The sequence below is a fragment of the Trichechus manatus genome, unplaced genomic scaffold (genome assembly GCF_000243295.1).
Source record: "Trichechus manatus latirostris isolate Lorelei unplaced genomic scaffold, TriManLat1.0 scaffold00024, whole genome shotgun sequence".
Classification (NCBI taxonomy): Eukaryota; Metazoa; Chordata; class Mammalia; order Sirenia; family Trichechidae; genus Trichechus; species Trichechus manatus.
In genome coordinates, this window is record NW_004443960.1 from 20450365 (window position 1) to 20460999 (window position 10635).

Here is a 10635-nt window from a genome sequence, read left to right on the forward strand (position 1 = left end):
GAAAGAAACAGCTACATGAAAAGTGGAATCCCACTGGAACATTTCACCATCTTTTCCAATTTTATCCTTTCCTCAACTGTAGTGATCCATTTTATGTGATAGGGATGGACAAAGATTAATGGGAACTGGAAGAGTGGCTGTATCCCTGTGACTTTCGTTCCCATTCAGGAGATGTTTGTCTGTGGGCATCTCCTCCCCATCTTTGCCTTGTGAGCCTCGTCCTCTTGTAGTCTTCTGCACCTGCCCCTATGATCACCGAAGGATCAGACTTTATTGTAGAGCTCATTGTTGTTGTTGTAGTTAGTTGCAATTGAGTTGGCTCCAACTTGTGGTGACTTTATGTATAACAGAATGAAATGTTGCCCAGTCCTGTGCCATCTCCATCATCTTTGAGATGTTAGAACCCATTGTTGAGGCTATTGTGTCAATCTGTCTCATTGAGGGTTTTCCTTGTTTTCGATGACTCTCTGCTTTACCACACATAATCAAATGTTTATGTAAATCAGATTGGTCAATATCTCTCAGTGATTACCAAACTCACAATGACTGTGGGGATTTCAGTAGCACCACATTTTTTTTTTTTTTATATTTTATTGTACTTCAGGTGAAGGCTTACAGAACAAATAGTTTCTCATGAAACAGAAGTACACATGTTGTTTTATGACATTGGTTAACAACCCCACAACATATTAACCCTCTAAATTCTCAACCTTTTTTTTTTTTTTTTGGTGAAAATACACATAGCCAAAGATACACCGTTTCAAAAATTTCTACATAAACAGTTCAGTGACATTGACTACGCTCTTCCAATTGTGCTGTTATTCTCACTTAAGATGAAGGCTTGCAGAACAAAATAGTTTCTCATTTAATAGTTACTACAAATGTTGCCCTATGACAATGGTTAACAATCTCACAACACATCAATAATATCCTTACTCAACCTTGTGTTCCCTATCACCAGCTCCCTTGTCCCCTTCTGCCTTCTGGCCCTTGTCACTGGGCTCCTGTACCTCGTTAGTCTCATTTGGTTTTACGGGGCTGTCCACTTCCAGGCTGAACAGTGAACCTCGGAGGTAACTTCACCACTGAGCTAAAAGGGTGTCTGGGGGCCGTACTCTCGCGATTTCTCCAGTCTCCTTTAGGCCAGTAAATCTGGTCTTTTTTTTTGAGTAGCACCACATTTTGACTTAAATGTCTTTGACCAGACAGGAGTGTGCCTCCAAAATAATAATAGCCAACATTTTAATGGTTATCTAGTTCATCACTAAGGAGTTCACTTGGATCCTTCCTCAGGTCCAACATAGGTAGGTCAGATGAATCTTTTTTTTTAAAAAAATAATAATATTTTATGGTGTTTTTGGTGAAAGTTTACACAGTAGTTTAGGTTCCCATTCAACAGTTTCTACACAAGTTGTTCAGTAACGTTGGTTACATTCTTCACAATACATGAACATTCTCATTATTTCCATTCTGGTTGTTCTGTTTCCACTAATCTAGTTTCCCTGCCCCCTTAGATTGTCATCTTTGTTTTAAAGTAATTATTGATCATTTGAGTTTTTAAAGGAGCACAGTACTTATGGGTGATATACACTATTTTTTGAGCCAATTTGTTATTTAGCTACAAGGTGACCTCAGGGGTTTCAGTTCAAGATTTAAAGGGTATCTCAGGGCAATAGTCTTGGGTAATCCTCCAGTCTCAACCAGTCCAGGAAGTCTTTTTTTTTTTTTTTAGGAATTTGAGATTCTGTCCCACATTTTCCTCCCATTATTTCAGGGTCCATCTATTGTGGCCTTGATTAGAATGGTTGGTAGTGGAGGCTGGGCACCATCTAGTTCTTTGGGTCTCAGGATAGATGAGGCCATGGTTCACGTAGACTTGTTTGTCCTGTAGACTAGTTTATTCTTTGAGTCTTTGGTTTCCTTCTTTCTCTTTTGCTCCAGATGACTAGAGACCAATAGTTGTATCTTAGATGGTTGCTTGCAAGGTTTTAAGACCCTAGATACTACTCACCAAACTAGGATGTAGAACATAATTTTATGAACTATATTATGCCGATTTACCAAAATGTCCCATGAGACTATGGTCCTAATCCTCCAAACCCAGAAATCCAATTTTGTGAGGTGTTTGGTTATGTCTAAGAAGTATCTGTAACTGTGCCCCTGTGTGGTTTATTATATATATGAATATATGTGCGTACAGTCACATAGATGCATATACATATGCATGCAGTTATATATACACACATATATACATACCTATACACATATAGGAAACCCTGGTGGCATAGTGGTTAAGAGCTACGGCATGCTACAGCTGCTAACCAAAACGTTGGCAGTTTGAATACACCAGCCACTCCTTGGAAACCCTATGGGGCAGTTCTACTCTGTCCTGTAGGGTCACTATGAGTCAATTGACTCAACGGCAATGAGTTTTTTTTTAATATACCTGTATGCCTACATATATACGTATATAGCCACACATATATTTTTGGTTGTTGTTTCAAAATTATGTATGCCATGACAATTACCAATAGGTCCTTTTTTCTTGTGTACTTTTTAGTGACATTGTTTACCTTTGTCAACTCTGTATACTTCACCCTTATTCAGTGTTACCTTTCCTATCACCAGAAAATAACAAGTGTCTGCTGTCTGGAGAGTGACTCTACCTACCCCTCTATCCCTGATAACCACCCATGAACATTAGTTTCTGTATATTTACTTGTTAATGCCATTTGGTCAGATGAATCTTAAATGTATTAGTCAGGGCTCATTTAGTTACAAGTGGCAGAAAACCCAACTCAATCTGGCTCGAGCAAGAAAAAAGTATATATATATTGACTCCCATAACTAAGAAGTTTAAGGTAGAGTTCAGATATGGCCGGATCCAAGGGCTTCAACAGTATCGTCAAGAATCTGTCTTTACCACAACTACCATGGCCTCCATCAGCCTGAGTCCAGCACAACTAGATGGTGCCGGGCTACCACCACTGACTGCTCTGACAGGGATCGCAACAGAGGGTCCCGGACAGAGCTGGACAAAATGTAAAACAAAATTCTAACTTACAAAAAAAGACCAGACTTACTGGCCTGACACAGACTGGAGAAACCCTGAGAGTATGGCCCCCAGACACCCTTTTAGCTCAGTAATGAAGTCACTCCCGAGGTTCACCCTTCAGCCAGAGATTAGATAGCCCCATAAAACAAAACAAGACTAATGGGGCACAAAAGTCCAGGGACAAGGACTAGAAGGCAGGAGGGGACAGGAAAGCTGGTAATAGGGAACCCAAGGTCGAGAAGGGAGTGTTGACATGTCATGGGGTTGTTAACCAATGTCATAAAACAATATGTGCACTAACTGTTTAATGAGAAACTATTTGTTCTGTAAACCTTCATCTGAAGTACAATTAAAAAAAAATAAAGTAACAAAAAAAAAGAATCTGTCTTTAACCATATTTTGATTCTGCTTTCCTTTGTGCTGGTTTCACTCCGAGGCAGGCTCTTCCTACATGGTGGTCTAGCAGATTCAGGGGTATATCGTTCCTCAAGTCCAGAGTCAAGAAATATCTTCTCTCCTAATTGCTCCAGCCAAAGTCCTGGTTGGCTCTTACTGGATCACATGCCTAATCCAGAGCCAATCACTGCAGGTAGACTAGATGATGACCTGATTGGCCAGCACTGGGTCACATGATCACCTCTGGATCTCAGGATGCAGTTAGCACCAACTGACCCAAATGAAGTAAGAGTGCCGGAGGGGTGGTTCCCCAGAGAAAGTCATGAACAATGAATGGCTACTGTGCCAGAATTACAGGGATTCTACACATCAGCCCTCCTAACTCAAAGCTCACTCAAGAGATCCCTATGTGGTTGTTAACACCGAAGCATTTTAGGTACTTCTCTCTGGAATTGAAGAGTGGAGGGCAAACATATTTCTGTGGACTCTTAGAGGAAGAAAAATTAATTTCAGCTGAGGTGATCAGAGAAGATTTCATGAAGAAAGTGACATTTGAATTGTACCAAAAAAATAAAATAGTGTTTGGATTTTAACAGTTGGGAATGCAGGAAGGGCATTTCAGGTGGAGGGGGGGCTCATTTGATCAAAGGCATGGAGGCAGGAAATTACAAGGTTTTGCTGGAAAGTAGTAGAAAATATGCTGGGAATGTTTGGCTCCTGATGCAGAAGAACTTGAATGCCCAAACTCTGTGAAGGTAATAAGAGTGACGGAAGGAAATAAACCAGCAGACACAGACACAGGACACAAGTTTCTTTAATATTGGTGAAGGATACAAGAGCTTCAGTGCCTAAAGACACCTCCATAGAACAGGAAACATACTTGGTTGAAGCAGCACCTTGAGGACGTTAACCTGGATGCAATGGCCAGAATGTTTGGAGTGGGGAGGGCATCCAGAGGAGATAGGTTGGGGGACCAGTCAGGAGGCTGTTATCCTCTCAGGACTTGGAGTCTTGATCATCCCAGGGTAGTTCATCTTCTATCCTTCCTCATCTTTCTAGGCTAAATCCATTCTTCAAGGGTTCCTGGAGGATTCAGGCTATACTATCCAGGATCTGAAGAGCTTTCACTTAGTAGGGCTTGGTGCAACCCTGTGTGCTATGAATATCACCGAACTCCCACTTATAAAGATCTCAGAATTCAGGTAACCAAAGCACTAGTATGCAAAGTAGAAAATGATCGATTGATTCTTTCATGCATTCAACAGGATGCTCTTCACTTCATGATGCTTTGTTACCTTTCTGGGCTGGATTAGGCAGTGGGGTTAGCTGGATCCTTTCTCGATGCTGAGTCCACCTTCTGCACATCATATTTTGGCTGGAGAGTCCCCCAGGCTCACACTATATCCCTCCTTCTTGACCAGAGTGGTGGTGGCCAGGATCGGGACCCTGCTCTGCAGCACCCATGTTTTGGCTGAGTTTAAGAGGAAGGCAGAAGTTGTGTTTGGGGATCCCACCAAGTGGACCAGCTCCATCTTGCAGGAGCTCGGGACCATTGCAGGTAGGAGACACCCTGAGCATGCTTCTCTCCCTTTCCAACCTTCAATCTGGGGGCAGACATAAAAAGAATTCTTGACTGTGTCCAGTGAACATCCACAGAGTTACAGCAGAGCCTAGATTTCATGACTTGAAGTTGTGAGGGTGGCATCTACAAGCCCCCCTGGTGATTCTTGTGCACACTTACATTCAGAAAACACTGGCTTAGAATGTGATTTAATTGGCCCTTATATACCATCTGAAGTTGTGTAAAGTGAAGCTCCTGGGCATACATTTCTTTGTAGGAGGCCAGTCAGAGCTAATGTGACCCACATTTTTTTTTCCTGCAATGATTAAGGAGCTTGCTTTCCCACTGTGATTTTCAGGGTCTTTTGTAAGGAAGATGCTTGCCTGGAACTTGCAGGTCTGTACATTATGCAGCACCATTAATAAAACAAGAGGAGTTCTGATGGCTTGAACTAAACCCTCATGATTTCTTTCTCTCCCCAGCTGGATTAACTAAGGAAGAACTCCAAATGCTTGACAAAGACTTGATGCCGTATTTCCAGCCATCAGCAGTAAAATGCCTTCCTGATGAGATATTCAAAGTAGGTGCTCAGTTCTTCAAGGAGAAATGGGAGCTTGACCCCATTTAAAATCACACAGGGAAGCAGATGACAGGCTTCTGGTTCTAGAACTTGCAAACAGTACTTGGCTTCTACTGATAGGGACAGAGGAGATCTGAATGCCAACGATGGCCAGGTCACAAGATAATTTAAGGGGGCTCATGAGTGAATTTTTCTTCTTAAATTTTTAATTTATCTTTTAATTATATTTACTTTTATGTTTGCTTTCTCTTCATAGCAAGTGGCACTCATTTTCTATTTATGGCTGTGTGCCAGTCTCCAAGTCCTTATCAGATATGTTTCAGGATTCAGAATTTTTCACATTTTTGAAAAATCACTCTGTGCATATACTGTATGTAACTTAACACCCCCAGCAGTGTCTGAGGAAGCACCTTGTAAGCAAACACATTAACATTTCTGCAGAGAATCTATGACAAGTCACACTAATTGGAATAAACAGAGACTATAAATAGCCTCACATCAATTCAGGTTGGGTTTTAATGGCAAATAAGTTTGCCTGAAACTTTGGAAGAACTTTCAGTTTGCAGACTTTTTGGATTTCAGAATGACTGATGACAGATTGTGGACCTGTATAACATTTCCTTTTAAAATAATTTAAAAATTTTTAGTTGGTTTAAAGAAGAACATTAAGAAGACCACATTAGGACATGTGATAAGTCAATATGGTAAAAATAGAGACAGTGGAATTGGATCAAGCAAAGTCTGGGAAGCAGGGTATCCAATAAGAGGTTCTCACTTCCTGTACATGTACGAGGACTAGTAAAGTGTTTGGTGGGGAAGTCTGCTCCAATGCAAAGGGAGCGACCCAGGTATCCTTGCTTACTGGATAGCTTGGAAACACATTCTGTCCGCCATAACTAGATAAAGCTAGCAAACTCCCATTATGCTACATCATTGGTTCGTTTTAAGAGAGACAGCAGACCTTGAGCCACTTCAGCACCTGGGACAGGTCCCAGCACCAAAAAACCCAAACAAAACCCACTGCGGTTTAGTCAATTCTGGCCCGTAGCAATCCCATAGGACAGAGTAAAACTGCCCCCTATAGGGTTTCCAAGGACCCTCTAGGACAGAGTAGAACTGCCCCGTAGGGTTTCCAAGGCTGTAAATCTTTACTGAAGCAGACTGCCACATCTTTCTCCCACAGAACGGTTGGTGGGTTTGAACTGCTGACCTTATAGTCAGCATCTGAGTGCTTTAACCACTGCTCCACTAGGGCTCCTTACCCAGCACAGAGTAGGGGAAATAAATAGTAGTCTTCAAGGTCACTGAAAGGAGCCCTGGTGATGTAATGGTTAAGTGTTTGGCTGCTAACTGAAAGGTCAGCACTTCAAACCCACTCGCCGCTCCGCAGGAGAAAAGACCTGGCGATCTGCTCCCATAAAGATTACAGCCTAAGAAACCCTACGTGGCAGTTCTACTCTGCCCAATAGGGTCACTATGAGTCAGAATCTACTGGATGGCACACAATAACAACAGCAACAACGACAAGGCCATTGAGTAAATGCTGCTTCTCTTTGGGAAGCCTAGCTCTCTGCGTGGGACAAGCAGTTTGGTCCTGGATGCTGGCACTTTGCAAAGCACTTTCTCTTGGTCTCTTCTGCAGAGCAGCCCACTTCCTTGTTCAGGTATTTACTTATCTATTCCAGAAATTCTCGTTCACCATCACATTGTGGCTGACTCCAGGCGAGGTGCTGGAGATGCACTGGTGAAGGATTTTCTATTTTTTGAGATTTCCATAAAAACTTTACCAATTTAAGTGTATTTTAATAGTGAAAAGAATGGACTGATCTTAAGGAAAAATACTAGACGAGCACAAATGGTATGTGCTGTGGCAAAGTTGTGCGGGCCCTAGGAGGATGACCGAGGTTTGGAAACCCCTGGGCGGGGCCCCTCTGAGGGCGCTGTCCCCTTTCCCTCTTGCAGGAGCTCTCGCCAGAGCAGATCGCCTCCTTGGGCCCCGAGAATGCGGCAGCGGTGACCGACGCCCAGCGCCGGCAGCTTAGCTTGCTGCAGCGGCAAAGCCTCCAGCAGGCGCTAGATGGCGCCAAGACCCGCTCCTGGCTGGATGCGCCGCAGAGCGCAAGCCCCACCCGGATCCCCTCCTCGCGTTCTCCCCTAGGTGAGCCCAGCTGTCCCCTGCCCTGTCCCCACCCCAACCCTCCTTTCCTGTTCCTGGGTCCGCCCTGCCGCGCTTGGGGCGGGAAGATTACTAGGATTCGGGGGGGCGGTCTTTGAATTGGGGACTTTCACTCAGAGAAAACACCCAAAGTCCCTACCAAACTTAACATAAATGATTCTCAACTCTAGCTGCCCTTTAAAGTCATCTGGGGGAGCTTTTAAAAAACAGCCAATTCCCTGGGCTTCTCCCAGGGTATTCACTTACCGATTCCAGAATCTCTGGGTACCAAATTCATTTTATCCTTCACACTGCCCAGAGGCAGCCAATGTTGCCAGCTTCTGTGTGTTTGTTCAGAGATATCCTATGCATATAAAAGCAAATCAAATATACATTATATCCCTGCCTTTACAAGAGCTTATTGTACGCCTTGCTCTGCATCTTGCAGTTTTCACCTAACAATGCACCCTGGAGACAGTTCCATTTCTGTATGGAGGAGCTGTACGACTGTTGGTTTTATGGCTATGCCATAACTGTATTTAACCAGATCTCTGTAGATGGACATTTCCATTTCTGTTTCTTTGCTGTTACAAACAATGCTGCAGAGAGTGACCGTGTATAATTTATATCTGTTCAGTATGTCTGTAGGATAAACACTTCAAAATGGGACCACAGGCTCGAAGGGTATGTGCATCTGTGATTTTGATGGATGTTGCCAAGTCCCTCCATGGAGGCTGTACCAGTTTTCCCTCCAAACAGCAGGGTCGTAAGGTGATGAGAGCCCTCTGAAAGGTGTTCTCTGCAGGTCCTCAGCCAGCCAGGGTCCTAGATGCCCCTCCTTCCACGTACCCCACAGGCCTCAGTGGGGCCGAGGTTGGGCTAACCCTTCCTGTGGGCCAGGCGAATCATCTCCTGTTTCCTAAACTTGCTTAATTATAGGAATCACCTGGGGGTGATGCTGAAAATTCGGAGTCCTGGGCCCTGTCACAGACTTGCTGAATCAGAATCTCCAGGGGAGGGACCTGGGATTTGCATTTTTGACGAGCTCCCCAGGTGACTTATGACTAAGGCATGTCTGGTGCTCACATTCACACCCGAAACCCGTGGCCGTTGAGTCGATTCTGACTCATAGCGACCTAGAGGACAGGGTAGAACTGCCCCATAGGGTTTCCAAGGAGTGGCTGGTGGATTTAAACTGCTGACCTTTTGGTTAGCAGCCATAGCTCTTAACCACTACGCCACCAGGGCTCCTGATTCACACCATCTCATTTAATTCTCACAAACCCCCTAACTGGGGTCATTATTCTCATTTAAGGGACGAGGAACCCAAGGTTCAGCGAAACTGAGTGAGTGGTCCCGGAGAGACTCGGAGTGGGACATGATGTGTCCACCCTCTGCGGGCTGCTGAGACCTCACAGGCACTCTCGCCTTGTGTTCTGTTTTAGGAGTGCCCGTCTGCTGGGGTCTTTGGCTTGGCTGCCCTCTGCTGGCTTCAGTGCCCAAGGCCCTGTGGTGAGCGGTGTGAGCGCGTCGCCCTTCTGGTGCCCTAAGCAGCTGGCCAAGGCGTGTCAAGACAGAGGGCCGGTCAGACTGTGGGAGACCCTGCCTGGACTCAGAGCCTCGAATAGGGCATGGGGAGCATGGGGCCTTGATATTTAAAAGGCACCTCAAGGAAAAAATAATTATTAAAAATGATCTGGCAAGTTCTGAAGCTGGCCTGTCTCCTGGACGGGGAGCCAATCTCTGCCCCATTGTAGCCTTTTCCCCTCCCCTGCTTGGAGACAGAAACTGGGGGTAGGGAAGTAGGGCGCCAATTTTCTGCCAGTACAGTGAGGACCTTACGCACCGGTTACTGCCCCCCTTCTGAGACAGCGGGTGCAGGATAAAGGGCACTGTTTCAGCCAGGGCCAGATCTGAGCCTACTCTGTCTTGATTTCACTTCCCTGGAGCTACAGGCTACATTGTATTTCTCCTTCTTAGATATTTAGCAGAGCTGAAATAAATGAGTCCCTCAACTGCAGCCGATATCCCTGTCTGATTGCTGGGACTAATTGATGTTTTGGTGGACATTGCATTGCTGGGAAATTAAAACATTTAACATGGCTCAACGTTAAATCAATTTTTAAATACATTTTCCAGATGCCTTCCATTTCCTGTGAAGTTATCAGTTAAGCTTTCAAAGAGTTCTTTTTTTTTTTTGGTGGAGATGGTGGCTCTTTCTTTTCTTTTTAAAATTGCTCTGAGCTTTGGGGGGTTTGAAATAATAATTTAAAAAAATTATGTAAGTCAGTTACCCATCTGATTATACCACTGCAGAGCCAACTTCAACCCATTGGCCCCATCCTTTTGGAGGCTGGGGTGAGGTTACTTCTGGAAATCCCCATGATGCCTTCAGCCTTAGGCTCAGGAGGTCTGAGCTCAAGAAAGGGGACAGCAGTGATGCTCTGTTGCCTCCTGGGTATCCCACGTTCTCAAAGGCAGCAATAAAGGCGCTTCACATGACATTCCTCAAGTGGCTCATCGGATACCCTGGGTGCCTCTTTCCTGCCACCCGCAAGTCCTGCGTTCTCTTCCGAGTCACACATCTGCAGCTGACGTCTCATCTGGAGATGAGAAGAAAAGCCCACTTAAATTTCAAAAAATGTGTGGTGTTCCGCAAGAGCTGGGCAGGTGTTAAACAGCGGCATCCATAGGAGTTGTAGAGACTGGCGTGTTTTCGGAGGTCACACGTGGTCATTACAGAAAATTAAGAGATTGAGTGTGGAAGGCATGGTCTTGTAAGTGCTATTCAGGGCCCGATTTAGCTCTTTTCCATCCTGGCGGGGAAGTGGCAGCTAATGTTGCTTCCAAGCACAGATCATTTATCTTGTTACAAACAACACCAGCCC

The 10635-nt window shown here is 44.5% G+C and overlaps 1 protein-coding gene across 3 annotated transcripts in view; it reads left to right on the plus strand.

Annotated features, from left to right (window-relative positions):
- Positions 1-9453, plus strand: part of OTOA (otoancorin) — a 67043-nt gene extending 57590 nt beyond the window's left edge. For 2 of the 3 annotated variants that reach the window (XM_023728521.1, XM_023728522.1), the window contains exons 24-28: positions 4511-4653; positions 4873-5009; positions 5495-5592; positions 7555-7750; positions 9193-9263. In XM_023728521.1, the coding sequence (XP_023584289.1) occupies positions 4511-4653; positions 4873-5009; positions 5495-5592; positions 7555-7750; positions 9193-9263 (645 nt within the window). Of the gene's footprint in view, positions 1-4510; positions 4654-4872; positions 5010-5494; positions 5593-7554; positions 7751-8243; positions 8249-9192 lie in introns of all 3 variants that reach the window. The other variant, XM_004373331.2, reaches the window with a different exon arrangement.
- Positions 9454-10635: the final 1182 nt, after the last annotated feature.